Consider the following 20,674-nt stretch of genomic DNA (forward strand, 5'->3'; position numbering starts at 1 on the left):
AGTAGATGTTCAGAATTTTGTCAAAATCATGGCTTCTGCCTTCTTCAATAACTTCTTATTACTATAGTGTTAAGTTGTTAAAATTCACTCTGTAAGCGATTCGTATAATCAGCGATTCAGATAGTTGGGAGTTTGTATGATTGGAGTTCTTCTCTAGTAAATTTATAGTAATCCTAATACTTAAAAATAACTTGTTTAATGATTGTATTATTTTTTATATAATTTTTTTATTGCCTCTAAAACATGTGTACTAATTTTTTAGGCAGTTGTTTTGTCTTTGTACTTAATAGGCCTAGGTTCCGGTACTTGATTGTTATTTTATATGAGGCTACTGTTTTGCTGCTCTACCAAACTGGCGCTATTCAATAGTTCAACATTGTTTTATTATTTCATTTCATTTCTGGTATATCATTCTGCAAGGTACCTACTGGACTTTGAACGTGCTGTGAATATTGTGGTTACACCTAAAAATACTGATGGGTCAATTCCAACTCTCCCTTCATATTTCTTAAAATGCAAACTGTATAGTACTGTAATATGAAGGAATTGTCAACTTTGTATTCAATATCAATTCTACAATCACTTGTGTTCGCGATAACTTTATGATAATCTCCTGCCCCGTTATAGTGACATTGTTTCTGCAATTGTGGCGATAGGCTATAGATCTCAGCCAGGATTACTTGCAGTTTTAGTCGTGTGAACTGTGGTAAAACATTAAATCACTTTTAAGATATAAACGGATTATATTTGAGACACTACAACAGTCATTTCTTTACACAACAACAGTACAGGTACATTAAAACATTTAGCAACCGACAGCAGGATTACCAACATTACAAAACGTATTAGCCTATGTACAAAGCAATGTACCAATCCATTAGGCTACATCTTTATCACTAGATTACAGTGATATCTTACTAATATTATAAATGTGAAAGTTTGTGTGTTTGTTTGTTTGTTTGAAGTTCAATCACGCATAAACCACTGGACAGATTGGGCTGAAATTTGGCATGATGATAGCTTACATTCCCGATTAACATATAGGCATATTCTTATCTCAAAAATCCTTTCGGGCTCCGCCCCAGTGGCTCTGTAATTCCCCATGTTAACCTTATGAGTATTCATAGGTATTTAAAGGGAATTAAAGAATTTAGTCAGCTGTTTCAACTAAAAAAGTTGGTTCTATGATATGGAAAAGCATTAAAAAGTTATAAGATTTACCAACAGGGTGCAGCACTATATTTTTTTTGCATTTATGAAAACATCTAATTTGAACTAAGCAGCAACAAAAAACTGTGATTCGCAATGAGAACTGTCAAAGTAGGATTGTTTACAGTTATGTGTATGTTTTTTCATTTCATGAATAATTTGTGATATTTTGCGAATTGATAATTTATTTTTCTCTATTGTTTAGGTAAAATGGTAGAACATTATGGCTATGGTAGATGTGTAATACTATAGAATACTGTAAATTTAAAAAAACAAATTTTATCAAACTGTGTCCTCCACCCATTGCAATCGCAAAGCTTGAGTATAACTGCAATAAGCATTTTATACTTATATTCCAACCCCGTACGAAGGACGGGTACTCTGCTAGTATATAATAATACAACAGGATTGAGGTCATTAAAATTTTTTTTGTACAAGCTTTGCAGATGGATTCTGTGATCGCTTTTATGCCCCCGTCCCAAAAATATAGCAATGTTAATAGAAACAAGCCTGAAAACGTAAATAAACATTTCCTTCAAAAATTAATATTTTTCAAATGATTTTGGTGTTTGATCAATCTATCTTAATATGATCTTTTGTTGTAATACTTGTAATCATTACACAACTAGTAGATTTTGATGCAAGAAAAGCCAAAGTAAGAAACAGATTTAAACAATTGTTCTGGTAGTGGAGGAAACTTAACATAGTAGTTTTTAGGGAGTCTTTTGTGGAGGCTAGTTGAGATATAAAAGAACATTAGGTATAGAATATATTGACCTTCTGTTTGCAATGCTCAGTCCCCAGGTAGCAAACAGTATACAATCTAATGCTCTTTGTTTTCTACAGGATCTACATTGAAGAAGACTACGCAAACTAAGAGCACACCAGGTAATAATTACTAGCAGTAATGTGTTGTCATCTAATTATGCTATTTGCTGTTTATGATATCTCGGAAAATCTTAATAATCAAATACAGTAGGTCATTGACAAAATGAAGTTTTTGTATATAAATATTTAACTGTATATAAATATATAAATAATATATATAAATACAATATAAACTTTTATTTGGCAGAAAAAAGCAATGATTTGTTATCTTTTTTAGATTGCTGACTTGGCTGGGAAAGTGTTACCTCTTAGTGGTTTTTTGTTAGATTTTATTTATTTTTGTAGAAAATTAACAGTTGAAATAAAAATCCTCTTTTCTCTGAAAAAAATTAAAATAAATTTTATTTGTAACAAAGTAATACTGTACTGTTAAAACAAACTGAGCTGACGGAATTTAACTACAATTGATTACTTTTGCTTCTACTGTTCTGTTAATAACAGCATGTACAAATTCTTTGAACCAATGGGCCATCTTTGCTTTGCTATGGGTTCATCATTGGCTGTTGTCCAACCTGAAGCTGTCTTCATGGTGCAAGTATATAATTAAATAGGGATGGACGAGACTGGATTTTTAGTTCGAGACGAGACGAGACGAGATTTTTTATTTCTCATAAAATTTCGAGACGAGATTTCTCTTCTCATACACAACGGGAAATGCACGTTCGAAATTTTTACCTGATTTTGTAACATTGTTAGATGACTGTTTAAATACTAAAATAATGATAATAGGCAAGAATATTAACAATCTTTCATTAAATAACATCAGCATAACATTTTTTTATTAATCACGCCTAACTTATTAAAAATGCCTACGATTAGGAAACATGGTGATATCAGTTAGGATAGAGTTCAACTTATCCTAAAATAAAATAAATCATAAAATAAAAGCAATATTAATTTTTATAAAGTAGTTACTTGTTTTGACTTTTTTTATAGTAATAAAACATTCCTCACACTGCTTACACTTAACAAAACTTCTCAAATGTTATTAAAGTAATATTATTAAAATAATGAAAGTAATATTTACATTAAAAGAATTAAAGTAATATTTACATTAAAAGAATTAAAGTAATATTTACATTAAAAGAATTAAAGTAATATTTACATTAAAAGAATTAATTAAATAAGAACGCCTTCGAAAAGGAAACGCAACTACAACACGCTCCTGTATTGCGGGTATTGCATTGACTTTCTGCAGGCGTTTTTTATTTTTTTTTATTTTTTTTTTTATTCTCGTCTCGATAAAAATCTCGGCCAAAAAGTAATCTCGTCTCGTGTAACGAGATTGAAAATTTCCCGAAATTTCGAGACTTGACCATCCCTATAATTAAATAAAAACATATGTATAAAATATGTTTGCATCTGGTGGCCTACTTAGCACCAATTTAAAGTTGACTTAGAATTTGTGCAAAAATTTAAAATTTTTATTTTTTTAAATTTTTTGTAGCGTTATGTTTTAATTTTTCGAAAATTTATATAAAAGGCATATCCTTCCAATATAAAGAATAAAAGAAGCCATCTCTTGTATTGTAAGCATTTTATTGAAATAAATTAAAGGGCCATTTATTTAAATTAAAAATGATTATAAACAGTTTGGGTGAAATATATAGACCACGGCACAACTACATCTCATTTCATTTCAATAATATTGTTTGTGTAGAACTAAATTCTACATTTTTGGTCTTATCTGCTTTAAACCGATTAAAAACTTTTTGACACACGTACCAAAATTACTATTCAACAAACCCCCTAGGCTTAAACTCAATTTCAAATTGCTATGTATGAAGTTTTTGAAAACACATTTTTTTCTATTTCTGATTTTGTCAAGAATATTGTTACACTAAACACACACTTTGCAACTGCATTAAATTAATCTAGTTATCATCCATTAATATAGGTTCTGTGTCTGGGGCTGTAAATCCATCAATGTTCATCTTGAACAACATAAAATGCATTAATGTTACATAAGTGTTCTGATAATTAAACCCGTACATCTAAAGACTAGTGTAAATTGAGCCCTTATTATAAAAGTAAAAACGTAATCAAACAGTTTAGGTTTGTTAGAAATAGCATAAGGCAAAACAAATATTGAAAAACTAATCTATCCTAAATTTATATATCACTTTTTAATTGCTTGTTTAACATACGTAGAGTGATTTTCCTGATTGTTTTATTTGTTTTAGTGTATCAAAGCATAAAACAAACCTTAGTACTAGTAACTACGTTTCAAGTTCCTAGGTTTCATATATGTTTTGAGTTTTGATAAGTAGTATTAAACTGTAAAAAATTACGAGCTACTGATGGTACACTGCATTTTCAATGGAAAGTATCAGGGAATATCACTGCTCTAAGTAATTTTATATAGTAAGTAGTTCAAATCAACCGGTATACCTGAAAAAAATACTTTATAAAAGTTTTAAAATAATTATCAGCTGTTCCTATGAATTTCTCTAACAATTAAATTAATTGAGATTTAATCGCAGCTGTTCCTTCTTTTGTTTTGATTTTAATCCCATGTTATTTAAATGGGTCAAAATCGTACTTTGAGGGCTTGCCAAGGGTTTATGGGTCAGCGCACCGACTTGAGACCCTCAAAAGGCACATCTACTTGTTAAGGGCTTTCGAACAACATAAAAAAACATTAAAATTGAGCCAGTGGTATGGGCTGTAGGTCCATCAACATTCAAGGAGAAGGAGAACAGGGAAAATTTGTGAATTTTCAAACTAGTTTTTCTTGGCTCAAACACAACCGTTTTTTAAATTCTTTTTTTTTATTTTGTTGAGAATGAGTGCCCCTATCCAGTAGATGAACAATTATTTTAATAGCTTTTGTTTCTTCAGAGCTATAGACGAGTAAAAAAGCCACTTTGTCCACTGCAGCAGCTGTGTACCGCTGGGGGACTTGGCGGACTGTATAACCAAAGAAATATTATGCTTTTTAAATTGACTAATGATTTAGTACAGGAAATACAGTACAGGAATTATTCACCCCTCCCCCCACCTTCATATACCGAATAGTGCTAGATAAACAAATAATGAATTATTTGTTTATGTAGCTACAAAAGAAAGAGGTTCTTAAACGTGCAGACAGCGTAAAAGTCAAGACGACCTTTTGAACCATTATACGTTGGAATCAAACATAAAAAATTCTATTGTAGACCCACAGAAATATTTTTCAATTACTCTACGCTATGGAATATTCTGGAGGATGGTTATTGGTTTAAATTAAATATGAACATATTTTGAAATTATTTTATAAATTATTCTATAAATTTCCCTAGTGCACTTTTGACTCCTGGTACTAGGTAAAATGTATTACTGTTGTATGTGCAGTTCACAGTTTTTTGGATTGCAGGTTCAGTGTTTAAGAAACGACCAGTCAGCAAGATGCCGGACTTTAAAAAGATTCATCAGCAGCTTTTCAAAAACATGGAATCCCTCAGTGAGAACAAGAAGCGGCAGCAAACTCGAGCTCAAGTGTTGCTGCAGTCTCCAGTGCCTAGGGTGGGTTGATATACCAGGTGTTTGGTTAGGTTGAGGCGAGCTTCCTGACGTGGTTTGAACAGGACTATGGCTGGGCCGGCACTGTGAATAAATCCCATTAGTCACAGCTCACTGAGTGCATCACTAAAAAGTAGATGTATAACAAAACAAGGTACTCTAACTAAGTAATCGTAAGACAAGCAATTGTGTCTCGGTCTCTTGTATATCCGATTGAAGGGTTCCCAGCTGACTTGAAGTGTTGGAATCAAAAGAATAATATGCTGTAAGTTTCAACACTTAAAAGTCTTATTTTATCTTAAAGAGAATACAGTACAGTGTTTCAGATAATTAACTAATTATATTTTTAAATAGTTCTTTACATTTCCAATTTTAAGTGTAATTTGCTCAGCCATGTCCAGTTCATCCTATTCTATATTCAGGGTCCGGCAAAAAAACCACCCTGATTTCAATAGGCATTTACAAAAAGAATTAGAAGCATACAGAACAATTACTTATATTATTTTGTAAATAGCCTATATGATGCCATTTTACATCACTTAGTACACTTTACTTGGTTTTGAAAATTATGTTCGATAAATGATGTCCCTCATTGTTAAGACATTCACAAAGTCTTTCCCTGAAGTTGTCCATAGTTCTTCGTGTAACTTCCCTTGGAATGGTTGCCACTTCCTGCCTAAGTGTTTAGTTCCTGTAGAGTTCTTGGACGATGTTTGTATACTTCAGCCTTTAGGTAGCCCCACAGAAAGAAATCACAAGGTGATAAGTAGGGGTGTGCGAATAGTGATTTTTAGGTTCGAGCCGAGCCGAGCCGAACTTAAGCAAAAAGTTCCGAGCTTCGAGCTTTTTCGAGCCGAACCTTAACCTTCTAAAGTTTGTGGTATATTCCTGTTTTTACGCAAAAATAAAGATACAAAATACATGTAATTGTTTAAACTTACTCAAATAGGTGTTTAATAAGTAAGTATTTTACCAAGCCCCTATATATTCAATGAGTTTGCTTATCCTACTAGGCCTATTTATTAAAGGTTTAATGGGAAATACAAGATAACATTCTTAATAAAAATGCAAATTTATTTTATACAAGTAAATAATATATCAATACAAAACAATAGATTTATCTTGGAAATATAGCCTATTTGAAAATTAACCAAACATTGGAAACTGAGATCAAGTTGATAATGCCAAAACTAGGAGATGAAAAAATAACGGTAACAATAACACATGAATAGATAATGTAACAAATAAAAATCCATACTAAAGATTAGGATACACACTTTACCCTGACACTACATTTTAATTTCCTAAAAAGGAAGTATTTTGTTGAAATTAATACAACTCCTTAAATCATCTTAACAAATTAAATCAACAGCTACCTACTATAAAATAAACAACATAAAACCGAGATCAAAATGAAAATGACTAGGCTATATTATTTAAGGAATATCGATGAAAACAATTAACAGTGTAATAAATAAAAAACTATACAACAAACTGTTGTATGGTATCTTGCATACTCGAAAATGAAACGAACTTTGAAAGTGATATCCAATTAAAAATGCCAAAACTAAGAGATGAAATAATTTTTTTAAAATAATAACTGGTAGCAATATTACATAAATAAATAATGTAACCAAAAAGATACACTTCAAAACCCTGCATCAACATTTTACCAGGCAAAAAAAGGCAGTGGTTATTGAAATTATAGGCCTACAAAATGTTAAATCATCTTAAACATTTAATCATAAGATAATACTAGAAAATTAGGAACATGAAACTGAGATCAAGATGAAAATGTTCAGCCCATGTTATTTTAGGCAAGTAATAAAAACATTAACAGCTAAACAAATAAAAAATACATAAGAAACCGTTGTGAATATAAAAATATTTTTAAGCCTACGTACAGTAAATAGATAACTCAATCAGGAAACTACTTCCTTACGCAAAAGATATAGCCTAACTTAGAACTTTAGCATTTTTTATCTGCTATATTAGGCTATATTTCAAATGAGTACTAGGCAGTGCCTTGTTTCAGGTGTGTAAGCCTATTTTGTAAAATTGAATTGGCTATAACTAACCCAAAAGTATGGTAATCGAAAGCCACTTGGCCTATGGTAAAGATAGTTACTGAGATCAAGAGAAAGTTACAGCAGTAAAACATGAACACTCAAAAACTATCTAAATTTAACAAAAATTATTGAATGGATAACATAACCACGCATGTAGAAAATAATTATATTATAGCCTACTATAAAAATATAAATATACCAAACAAACACTCAACATCTTGAATATAAAAATATAACCTAGACCTAAACAGATAACTCAACCTGTAACCAGATAACAACAAAACTAATTGAATGGATAACTTAACCATGTATGTAGAAAATAATTATATTGCACTATAAAAATATAGGCCTACCAAACACTCAACATTTTGTATTTCCAGAGTTCATGAAAAAGTGTGGTTATGTTTATAATGTTTCATGTAACATGAAAATGAACGCCAATGGCAGTTAGTTAGCTTAGTTAGCGTTTGTACTTTGTATCATAAAATGATATTGATTTGAGATTGTGAGGGTGCATAACCATGACCCAAACGTCCCTTGTGCATTTTCGAAATATCTTAAATATCTATATTATGGTGCAAAAAAACCAATTCACTAATGTGTTCCTGGGTTAAACACCTGCGCCTTTCATTCACCACATTTCCGGCACTCGAGAAGATTCTCTCACTTGCTACTTCAGTGGCAGGAATCCCCAGATAACGCTTTGCAACTGAAGCGATTGGTCCATATAATTGAGAATGCTGTTTCCACCATGAACATGGATTTTCTTGCATTGGTATGCAAGGAGAATTTATGTAGGCCTGGACATGTTGTTTCACTGCATCTTCTTTTGAACTCGGTCTGGTTCTTTGTGAGAGAGACTGGAGGTGACCCCATAATGACATCTCTGGTAGACCCTCTGAAAAGAGTACAGAAGGTTGATACTTGTTCAACTTGATAGGTTTTCATGAGTAAAAGTTGTAAAATGCCAATAGGCCTACAACAATAAAGACAATATTGACAAAAAGAAAATGCCCTCTTAAATCCTTCCAAAATTCCCGCCTTTTGGCTAACGCAATAAGAAAACATTTTTTTTTACTCAGTAAACTAATCAAGCTGTTACTACATCCAGTACTCTCATAGAACATTACATTCAGTGTAATTGTCAAAGCCTCAACAAACTCTTGTGTAGAGCATTATAAAATTAATGTTTTCATTTTTTATATAAACTAGTAGGGCAAAGATTTGGCCCTAACTTTATAATTTTAGCCATTCTGCTGACTAAAAATATACTAGGCCTAAATACAACTAGGTCTTACCCTAAAGCTTGTACTGACCTTTTGGACCACCAGAAGTAGAAGAACCTATGGATGCTGGTGGGTTATCTTCAGCGTAGAAACTCATTGCTTCCCTCTCCAATAAGTCAATTGCAAGCTTCTTGTTGATATCATCTAGGATTAGTGCCTTATACCTCGGATCAACCAGCATTGCCAATTGATAATGTTTGCTAAGTAGATATTCATCTGGCGGAAATCTTGCATTGATTGCCTTGTCAAGGGCCCTAGCGAACATTGTGCCTCTTGCCCCAGATGTAATGAATTGTCTAATGACAGTTCTTATTCCATCAATCAGAGGTAGTACTGTTGATAACGTTGGAAGATAGCCACTGGAAGATAATTTTGTGGCATCATCAAGTGGTTTCAATATATGTATATAGCCTTCAGCCAAGTCCCATTCGGTAGAAGTGAGGTTGTTAGGTTTTATTGATGTCGATAGTTCAGCTGAAATTGCCTGCTTTAGAGTAACAAGACGAGAAAGCATGTTGTATTCAGAATTCCATCTTGTCTCGCAGTCTTGAACAAGTTGGAGGGGAGTTTTGCCTAATTGTTGTTGTAATTTGTTTAGTCTGGTATTTGCGGAAGAACTATGCTTGTAGTGGCTGACAATAGCCCTAGCTTTGGCCAGCATGTGTAGCATACCAGGAACATCTTTTTTAGCATCGCTGAGTGCTAACTGAAGGGTGTGCGCAAAACACCGTATATGCGTCCATGGTGTCATCGACGCTGCACTGACCATATTGGCAGCGTTGTCTGTTACACAAAAAACTGGAATAGTACAATCAGTTCCTTGTTGATGATTCCAATCATTTAGTAATTCCATCAATTTAGAAGAAATATTTACAGCGTTATGTTCTTCGGGGAAATGAGAATTACTCAAGCAATAAGATTTTATATTGAAATCTAGATCAACAAAGTGGCCTGTCAGGGAGATAAATGAATCGTTTGCTGCGGATGTCCAGATATCAGAGGTCAGAGATAAGGATTTTAAATCCTGCATTGTATTTTTAAAATCATTTGATATTTTTACTTTTGTCTCTTTGAAAAGATCCGGTATAACACTGCGAGAAAAGGTCGTTCTTGAAGGTATTTGATATCTGGGTTCCACAATACCCATTAGGTTTCTGAAACCATCTTCCTCAACCAAAGTATATGGATGGAAACTTTTGGCCATCCACTTTCCAATTGCCTTGGTTATCAGTTGCGATCTGGGATGGTTGGAAGATAATTTCTCAGTTGTTCTAAAATGCTCATCTATTTTAAGTTGCTTAGGGGCTGTAGGCCTAGGCATTTTAGACCTTTTTTGTTCAGCTTTTAAACTTAAAAATCCCTTCTGTTCTGTGTCATATTGTTTATATATGTTAGCATGTTTATTTTCCAAATGTCTTATTATAGACGATGTAGTCCCTGTAGGAGTTTTGAAGGTTTTTTTGCAACTATTACATTTTGCTTCTTTGGAGCTTGTCTTAGTAAAATATTTCCAAATAATGGCCTGACCAACTGGTTGTGTAATACTAGAACTAGGCCTAGGACTAACTGGGTTGATCACTTCAACAGAAGTACTTGTAGAAGGTCCAGCTGGTGGGTCATCAATGCATTGTTCATCTTCACTATCCATCTTGTAATTTGAACGAAACTCAGTAAACTAAACAAAAGGTCAGGCCTTAAAAACTACAAATACAATCGAAATTAATTAAACTCGCTACGTCCAAACTGTTCTAATTGTACTTTCATTACACGACGTGACTAGAGAAATACACGCACTTCCTACATTTTGGGCGAAACTATTTTTGTAACAAACTACTTTATAAAATAACAAATAAATTATAACAATGTTACGACTAGAGAAAGATAAAAAATTTTAAAAGTAAACAAACACTAAACAGAGATAACAGCCAAGAAGTAAAACCAAAAACAATAACAACAAACAACGATTCAGAAACGAAACGGCAACACGCAATATGATTTTTTCACATTCGTGCAGTACAAAGTAAAACCAAATGCAATCTTTAACCATTGATTATAGTACCTTTATAACATAATAAGCGTAACGTCAACAATTATATGATTAAAATCATTGACGAAGCAATTGCTTTATACGAAGTTGGTCAATCATAACGATTTTAATGGAATAAAAAATCCACAAATATTATATACTAATATGGTTGTACCGTCAACCCGCCACCAAGCACGAAGGCACTAACGTGCCACCCCGACAATCCGCCACCACACGGAAGAGGTGCCACCACGACAACGTGCACCACATCAACCCGCAACCATTGATTATACTTCTTCCCCAAGATGTATAATCAATGATGCAACCCTAAACTGCTTCTTCTTGTTGGTGGTTGGTTGATGTGGTGTCATCTTGACGCGTTCCCGCTTTGTCAATGCTAATACCACGAATATTAAAACCACGGCCGCCTCTAACTACAGGCCGCGGCCTTCGAACTGGCAACGTCGCAAGTGGTGTTGTAACAGCTGTTTTTGTTTGGAAGCAGCTAATGGTATTTGTGTATTTACGAACGAATGGTTACTGGACTATGACATTATTGACTCCGCTTAAAAATCTACAGATAAATTCATATTGTTTCGGTTTTCAATTCTGTATGTTTTATTTTCAATATTTTAATAAATTTATATTAATAAATTTAAATCAATAAAGTGCGATTTAATGAGCTAATGTCACATGTCTGCCATGTTATCTTATCGGACGTCTGTCACTGAACAACACCACTTGCGATGTGTTGCCAATTCGACCAGACCGCGGCCTGTAGTTAAAGGCGGCCGTGATTAAAACAGACACGGTATTGTTCATAAACATAAACAAATGTGTTACTGGCTGGAAAGTGCAAATTTAAAATAGCTTAAAATGATTTGTCCAAACCATGTTGTTATTAGCACTCGATCCGGACCAGTTACGTCATTTGTTTACATTGTCGATTTTATAACAAAGTCGCCGTTCCAGTGCTTCTCAATCCAGTATTCTTTCTCACTCAGTCTCAGTTTAGTGTCCAATCCAAACATTGCAGCAAAAATGATGTGCAGTGTCGACGGCAGTGGCATTGGCTAGTTGATTTAGTCAGCTGATTTCGTCTTGTCATTGCGTAATTCTTTCGTTGATTGGTTCTTCTGTTCTTCAGTTCAGTTCAGTATTTACTGAGCAAACATCGTGTAATGATGTAGGCTATGCTTATCGAATTACATATTGACACAATTATGAAACGGAGATTAAATTTAAATGAAAGTTAGTTCCTTATTTCCTATTTTAAGTTTTATTTGCTAGTTCAAAAAGTATTCGGCTCGAACATTTCGAACTTTTTGAAAATCACGAGCCGAGCCGAATAGGACGCTATTCGGCTCGAAAAAGCTCGATGTTCGAATACTCGCACACCCCTAGTGATAAGTCGAGTGACCTTGGGGGCCAGGAAATGTCTCCTCTTAAAGAAACAAGACGTCCAGGGAACAACTCTCTTAACATTTCCATGGACCGCCGAGCAGTGTGAGCTGTGGCTCCGTCCTGTTGGAACCAAACTTCTTCTTCTTCCTCATGGTCTAAAACAAACTGGTTGATCTCGGGTCGGAGAAATGTCTCTATCATGTGACAATAGCGATCGGATTTGACCATTACTGTTTGTCTATCTTCTTCAAAAAAGTACGGTCCCCACACACCAAATTCCGCAACAGCGCACCAAACTGTGACTTTTGGGCTGTGTAGTGGTTGTTGGTGGAGTTCCCTAGGATTTTCTTCAGCCCAGTAGTGGAAATTCTGTTTGTTAACATTTCCACACAAGTGGAAGTGGGCTTCATCTGGGGGAATGTTTTGCAAAATGTAATCACATGCAGCCCTGCGAGTTTCATAATCTTCTTCAGACGACTTTTGGCTAACCATTATTTTGTAGGGATGCAGATGAAGTTCTTTGTGCAGAATTCTCCTTACACTCCTTTCTGACAATCCCAGGGCAGCTGCATGTTTAACCGCTGAACGCTTTGGAGACTGTTGGATTAATGTTCTCACTCGCGCCACATTCTCCGGTGTTATTGCAGTACGAGGTCGTCCAGTTGGTTTTCTTTTTAGTGCTGACCCTGTTTGTCTAAAGTTTGACACTCACAGTCTAATCGTTTTCGCATCAGGTACACTATCACGTCGGCCAAGTTTGAATCGAATCCGAAACGCTCGTTGAGTAGAAATCACAGAACCGCCATTTTTAATAAACTCCTCCACAACAAACGCCCAATGCACACTGAGCCAAGCCATGGCAACAATGAAAATGGCACGTACGCCGCTACGTAACAATACCCCCTCCACATCTCTATCCCCACTACAACTCACGTGGTGTCTTGCTCAAACCGGGGAGGTTTTTTTGCCGGACCCTGTAGTTCTTGTGTGTTTAAATTTCTTTGGGAAGAAGTTTTTAGTTCCTAAAAACCATATTTCTTATTTTTAACCCAAATTTAGAACACATTTTTAAGTCCTCTAAAAACTAACTAATTTAATTTGTCATATTTTTATCACAGGCATATTAACTTAATTTTTTTTAATTTTGTTAAAAACACGATAAAAACTGCACAAAAGTAACAGTGCTCCAGACTATCCTCTAACAACATATTTTTTTTGTAATTACTTGCAGGAAATAGAATGTTCCTAAACTATTTTCAACCATGTTGGTGTTACCTGTCTTGGTAAACTACACATTGCACCCAGCAACTGGAGCAGTGCTAAAATGGTACCATCCTCTGGCTGCACTGGAAGAAATATTTACAGTTTTTCACCATCTCTTGAAAACTGCTGTTTTATTCACCCAAAGAATACGTCAATTTACACACACACTTATAATAAGTTGGCGTTAAATTTGAATCTAGATCTCTCAGTCACCATCACACTCTTACCTAGGAGAAAAAATGTTTTGGAGGGTTTGTCTGTAATTTTAAAGAATCTAGTATTCTAATTCCGTAAGGAATTTCTTGTGCACAGCAAATCTCTTTTATTTATTAACCGATTTTGATGATTGATGTGTCAAATTAAAGGGAATTATCTGAGGAAGTCATGGAATAATTTTTGTCACGCTCAGTTCAATGTGCTTCGCCCCATTGGACTTTAAAGTTTCCATGCATTTTTAAATATAAGTGAAAATTTAGTTAAGTTTATCAAACATATGATTCATTTCCTTTTAAAAACATCTGTCTTCATAAAAATAACCTCTTTTATATCATTTTAATATTTACTTTTACTGTTTATTTTTCAGTTTACTTTAAAATACAATGATGACTGATGAAATGGATAGATCACCATTATGGCCAATATGTTTAAAAATAGTTCACTTGCTAAAAACATGAGAGCTAATCCAAGGGAATCAATATTTGCTGAATATCTTTTCCGAATAGGGGATGGCCATGAGAGCTATCATAATGATCTTGGTGATGCATTAATACTTCTTCCACCACAATGTTTTGTGAATGAAAATATCATTGACAAAATCTTCAGTGAAGGATTCTCTGAAGACGCTTTAAAAAAGACAAAAAAATCATGCATTACTTTCACTAAAGAATGAACGTTGTGACGAAATAAATAATAAAATAGTTGAGCAACTAAATAATGACAGTCGAGTTTACTACTCAGTGGACACATTGATTCAAGAAGAGGGGGGCCAGTTACATATACCTGGTGAATTTCTTCACACTTTAGCACTAAGAGGTTTGCCTCCTCACAAATTATGCCTTTAAAAAGGTGTAATTGTAATTTTACTAAGGAATTTAAATCCACAAAAAGGACTGGTTAATGGAACCAGATTAATGGTAAAGAGATGAATAACAAAGTCCTAAATCTTGAAATTATTACTGGAAGTTCGGCTGGAAAACGAGTGTTACTGCCCCAATTAAGTTTAGAACTATCAGAAGGAAATTTTCCCCTAAAATTCAAACGTCAACATTTCCCATGTCGAGTCGCTTTTGCCATGACCATTACAAAAATTCAAGGACAGACACTTGAAAAATTTGGTCTTTATATGCCAGAGTCCTGCTTTCAGCATGGGGCATTGTACGTAGCAATGTCAAGATGCCACGCTTTTGATGATCAAAAAATAATGGTTAAAGAACAACGAAACCAAAGTCATCTGGCTAAAGACGTTAGAGTGTTAACAAAAAACATAGTATGGGAAGAGTTTCTCATTTAACATTTTAAAAGTAAGATGACAATTTTAACTGGTCAGTCAGTATTCTGTAAGCCTACTCTGTTAGAACCTTTATTAAAACAGTATCGAGCTTAACATTTTTATTTATTGTAATTAAAAGTTTAGCTCTTAAAAGTTTGTTCTTTTTTTCGTAGTGATAAGTTAAGAGTTAAAAGGTTATTTAAATTTGTTTAATATATTGAGATATAGTTAAGATTATTAACTGGAAACAACTAGTAGTTAGTTAATTTGAAACTAATTGATGATACAAATTTGTTAAAAAAAAAGAACAGTAAGATGTTAGTAATATGTATGAAAATCTTATAAATACTGCATGACTCCATTCACATGTACTACCTCCTGTATTAAAGAATGATTATTATTTTTCAGTGTGCTTTGCTGAGCCCGAAACAAAACAGTAGAAATACAGACAGAAGCCCCATGACAAGAGGTGAGATTTTATTCTGTTTTGTTATTCTAATAAATTAAACAATATTTCTAGGGGGTTTCCTTGAAACGGTTAGAGGTCAGTTAACCCTTTTTGAAGGTTCAAAACTAGACCCAGCTGTTCCTGACCATTGGGCATAAAGTTTAAATACATGATCCTGGCTAAAGAAAACACTGATCTTATTCAGTAACAAAGTCACACGGATCATCACACTTCATTCTACACTCATTTTTTTGTTAAAATACACACCTAGGTGGTGTTCCCATCTCACTTGGTAATAATAATAAATAACCTATTAAAGCAAATTAGATACTGGTATTAGGCAAAGGTCACATAACCTAACAGGGATTTATTTTTGACCTTAAATGTGTAATATAATAAAAGCATTAAAAAGTGTAAAACCCTCACCACCGGCTTCATATTAGATAATTTAGAGCCAGTTGGTTAGCTCTACCACAGAGAAGTAAGGTATAGAGGAAACTTGCTTATGGGACAACAGTGCACTTTCAACCCTAGTATGTTGTGCGAGAAATATACTTGTGACGAGCAAGAAAAAGCATGAGCAGCGAACAGTTTGTGGAAATTCCTGTCGCACAGGGTCTACCTCCATCTTGAGCTATGTCGTAAATGAAGGTGAAGAATGCGGTGTTGGTCATTGGCCTAGATATTAGGGACTAGTGCTAGACACCACTTAGGTGTACCATTGAATGATACTCTCTACCTTACTTCTCAATGGCTCTACCATGTGCAATAATCGTTGACTTTTATCATACAACCTGATGTTAAATGGACAACTCGTAGCTTTGGTTTTTCTTAATTTGTACCTAATCCAAAAAAGATTTTAACCATCTTTTGCAGCCTAGTTAAAGTGAACAGATAAGACGATGTGTGAATACAGGTTACACTAAAGAATAGATGTACAATTTATGTAAAAATAAAGTTACAATAAATTAATGTACAAATAGGACATTTTATTATTTTTATTACGTCATTTTATTTTCTCTCTGATTTAGTATAAATTTTCTTATTTCAGTGGCACCTTCGCCGCTTGCTGCAAAATTGAGAACTCCTGTAGCCTCTTGCACGTCAACGACCGGAAATAGACCAATCACAGCAGTGTCACGCACACCAACCGCTTCATCTGTGAACCGCTTCGGTTTCAGAAAGCCTGTGAAAAAAGAAGAAGCGTTGAACATCGTTGGAAAAAAATTGCCTGTTGTGAATATGTGAGTTTGACTGTATTATTCATATTTTGTAGGGATTAGGTAATAATTGAAAATCTACTTAAGCCTTAGCTCTGAATATTTATAAGGTATGGAAATACTCCTAAGTATATCTAAGACCACAAAATTATGAACGAAAAATGATTTTGGGATTAAAAAGATGTATGTAGAAATTAAAACGATTTATTATTGAATGAAGACAGCTGTTTCTACAGCCAGGACAATTTAAAGATCCAATTAAGGACAGCTGGAGTCCTTACTGTCTTGGTAGCCACAAACATTTATAATACCTTGATGAGCCGATCTTCTATTGTCTTGTGAGTTTTTATCAAAGATTGGCTTTTGTCCCCTGAAATTGACCGATATTATTTTGATCTGATGTACTTACGAATTTAGTTTCAGACTTGTTAAACTTATTTACAGTAGACTCTCTCTTAACTGGACTCCTCGGAACCGAGGCCAGTCCGGATAACGGGTTTTCCGGTTAAACCGACGTCCCCAAAAACTGGTTAAAACGGACTGTTTAAATGCATACTGTATAAGCCAATAATGATTACAGTAGAGTCCCGCAAACTCGGCGTAATATGTGGACTGGAAGGTTGCCGAGTTTGTGAAATGCCGGGTTATCGGGAACTAGAGTTAAAAACAAGAACAATACAATTTTTAAGCTTTTTAACACCTTTTATAATTAGATTTATATTTCAAGATATAGTTCAAGTCATCAGATATAGTACAACAAATCCTTAGAACGAGTTGCAAATTATTATACTTGAGCTGGCTTGTGTCCATGTTTAACTCGGACTCAAAAATTCACTAATTTTCTGAGCCAGGTGATGGCCGAGTTATCCAGGCTGCCGGGTTATCGAGTGCCGAGTTTGCGGGACTCTACTGTATTATGTATTTAGACACGTGATCACTGGTCTCAAATCTTTCCCACGAGAACAGTTGTTTCAGTACCGCCCACTTCCTGCCGATCTAGTCCATTTAAACCGATGTGCTGATAAAAATTGTCCGTTTAAAGAGATGTCATTTCCGCCATGTGTAGACCGGTTAAAAGGTGTCCGGATAAGAGGGAGTCTACTGTAGCATGTTTCTAATTACGATTTTAAAGGAGTTTAGAACTTAAAGCTAACTAACCAAGCAGTATTTTCAGTTTTTGTGATGCAAACCTCTATACGTAATTTCATCTTTCAAATACCTGATGTAACTATTTGAGTAAAATTCAAAATAAAGTAAGAAAGTATTTTTGAGAACAACGTTTTGGTTGAGTCTCTAAACAAGTTAAATGTTCATATAGTTGGATTTTGTTAAATCTTATGTTTGTTAGCTTATGTTTGTTGGTTATCAACCTGAAAATTGTAGAACAATAAACTATGGATTTTATATTTTAGGGAATATTCGTAGATTTACAGTTTGTGTTAAATGTAAAAGAATATTTTTTTTTCTCTGTTAATAAATTTTACATTTCCATTTTTGCAGGGTGACAAAGAAAGAAGAGCAAAAGAAAGAAGGTCGCAATATGTTAAAAGGTGTACGCACGAACAAGCGTTTCATGCTTTTAATGCAGATGAGGAATATGGGCGTAGACTCCCCAAATTGAGTTTTTTACGATCGATTGCTATATCAATAAAACAAAAAAATGTCTTAACTCTATGGGACAATAAATATCTTTTTAATAATATAATATCTTATTCTATGTTAGTGTGTGCTATAGGCTATATTTGTGTATATTATATTTCTGATAGTGACAATAGAACCCACTATTTTATTAAAGAATTTGTAAGAAATTTGGTTTTATTTTTTCATTTCCCCGTACCTATAAATTTATATATATCATTTTTGTAGAAGAGGAAACTTTTGAACATTGGAATGAGTTTGTTGAACAGAGCAAAGTTGTTTCATCGTTATCCTTCCTTGACTACGGATGGAACTGGAACAAAATATTCCATTACATGTTAAAACTTAAGAATAAGGGAGACAAAGGATAGGATAAGTAGGCTTACCTTAAGAAATGTGGGCATCACACTTCAATACAGTAACACAGAAGAAAACACAAGATAAATTGGATATTTCGAGGCCACTGGCCCCTTTCTCAACATTGAGAGTCACAATAGATACTAAAGTCTTTAGTATCTAAGGTAGTCTTAGTATAGATACTAAGGACTTTAGTATCTATTGTGACTCTCAATGTTGAGAAATGTTTAATCTTTACTTTAAAATACTTGTTTTATATTTTTAGAATATCTCGGGAGCAGAACCTGTACCTCTTAACCTCTGCCATTGACTATATAACACTGCGTTATATAGTCGCCTCTGCTCTTCGAACTGTAAAATTTAAGTATTAGACACACGACACACATGTACTGACACACATGCTCACAGACATCACATCACTTTGAATTGAAAACCACTTCATTTGGTTCAGGGAGTTATCCACCAAAACCTCATACTCGAAAATTGCGTCAAAAACACTTCCTTCATGTTATGGTATAGGTCTAAAAGATAAAAAGTTATACTACCGTATAATAATAATAATAATAAAACGTCTTTTATTTAAAGCGGTTTTCAGTAACAATACTGTTTTTCAAAACCACTCAAGTCAATACAAACAAAAGAAATATTACAATACCAATAAATGACTTATTAACTAACAATACCTTAACTTATATTCAAGTCAAGTCAAGTCAAATAAATCTTTATTCAGACATACAACAATGTGTACATGAATGCGTCTTAATCTTAAACTATAACTAATACTAAAAACCATTTTCCTGATCCATTTTATCTTTTATTTTTTTTACATATTTACATGTTTATTTACATATTTGAACATAGTGCAGTAAATTCTTCAAAATTATAAAACTCTCCACTAATTAGAAAATTCTTAAGCTTTTTTTTGAACTTATTTCCGTTTTCCTCATTTCTGATGCTAGAAGGGAGGGAATGAAAAAATGTAACCCCAATATAATCAGGGCTTTCTTTAAATTTTTCTTTTTTATGCTTTTTAATTATAAAATTTTGTTTGTGTCTAGTATTGTAAGTATGTACATCTTGCTGTCTTTGCAGTTGCGACTCCCGGCTTTTAACATATAATATAGTCTTATATATGTAGAGGCTGTAAACTGTAAAGAATTCTAATTCTTTGAAACGATTTTTACATGATTCATTTTCATTTAAATTAAGGATGCACCTTATGGCCTCTTTTTGTAAATGTAAAATTTCATTTAAGTTAGATTTATTTGTTCCACCATAAATTTCAATACCATAAGCAATATGGGAGTGTATATTTGAATAATAAACCACACGCAAAATTTCTTTACTGCAAAGGGGATATAGTCGTCTTAAAGTAAAAATACCGGAGCTAATTTTATTACATATTTTATTGACATGTGAGGTCCACTTTAGTGTGCTGTCCAAGGTTAGACCTAAAAATTTGGTTTCACATGCAAAATTTTCAAATATCTTTTCGCCAGACTTTTTACACTCAAATTTGATAAAGGTTGTTTTGTTTTCATTAAGTAAAGGTTTTTTTCATTTAAGTAATCTCCAATTATTTTGAGCGAATCTTTCATTTTTATTTCTAGAAGTTCAATATTCTTTTCATGTATAGACATACTTATGTCATCTGCATACAAGCAGAGGGCATTGTTTTCTACCCGTTCAGATAAATGTTTTGGCATCCCTCCCAAGTAGCACAGGAACAGGAATGGACCCAACACAGATCCCTGAGGAACAGAATACTTAACTTCCCTAACATTAGATCTAACATTGTACATCTTATTTCCATCTAAATACCCAATGTTAACAAACTGTTGGCGGCCCTCTAAATAAGATTTTATCCAGTCCAGTT

General features: G+C 33.7%; 2 protein-coding genes across 2 annotated transcripts in view; one reads left to right on the forward strand and one right to left on the reverse strand.

Moving 5' to 3' along the window:
• LOC129000950 (MATH and LRR domain-containing protein PFE0570w-like) overlaps window positions 1-18,605 on the forward strand; it is a 42,969-nt gene extending 24,364 nt beyond the window's left edge. Inside the window, exons 8-12 of the mRNA XM_054428046.1 lie at window positions 2,056-2,097; window positions 5,453-5,601; window positions 15,544-15,604; window positions 16,635-16,827; window positions 18,304-18,605. Of these exons, the coding sequence (XP_054284021.1) occupies window positions 2,056-2,097; window positions 5,453-5,601; window positions 15,544-15,604; window positions 16,635-16,827; window positions 18,304-18,424 (566 nt within the window). The 3' untranslated portion in view covers window positions 18,425-18,605. The remainder of the gene's footprint in view (window positions 1-2,055; window positions 2,098-5,452; window positions 5,602-15,543; window positions 15,605-16,634; window positions 16,828-18,303) is intronic.
• LOC129000951 (E3 SUMO-protein ligase ZBED1-like) lies at window positions 8,211-9,369 on the reverse strand. Its single transcript, XM_054428047.1, has 2 exons — window positions 8,984-9,369; window positions 8,211-8,565 (listed from the first exon to the last, which is right to left on the reverse strand). Exons 1-2 carry the CDS (start codon window positions 9,216-9,218, stop codon window positions 8,225-8,227), a joined length of 576 nt encoding a protein of 191 aa, XP_054284022.1. The 5' UTR covers window positions 9,219-9,369; the 3' UTR covers window positions 8,211-8,224.
• Window positions 18,606-20,674: the final 2,069 nt, after the last annotated feature.

This window comes from Macrosteles quadrilineatus, unplaced genomic scaffold (genome assembly GCF_028750875.1).
Source record: "Macrosteles quadrilineatus isolate MER2022 unplaced genomic scaffold, UCM_ALF_1.0 Scaffold_8__2_contigs__length_117827958, whole genome shotgun sequence".
Classification (NCBI taxonomy): domain Eukaryota; kingdom Metazoa; phylum Arthropoda; class Insecta; order Hemiptera; family Cicadellidae; genus Macrosteles; species Macrosteles quadrilineatus.

What these genes read in the sequence shown, in the direction of transcription:
- LOC129000951 (XM_054428047.1), bottom strand. Translation starts at nt 9,218, where the DNA reads ATGTTCGCTAGGGCCCTTGACAAGGCAATCAATGCAAGATTTCCGCCA. An exon ending in TACTTCTGGTGGTCCAAAAG is followed by an intron (nt 8,566 to 8,983) that starts GTCAGTACAAGC and finishes TACTCTTTTCAG; the next exon opens with AGGGTCTACCAGAGATGTCA.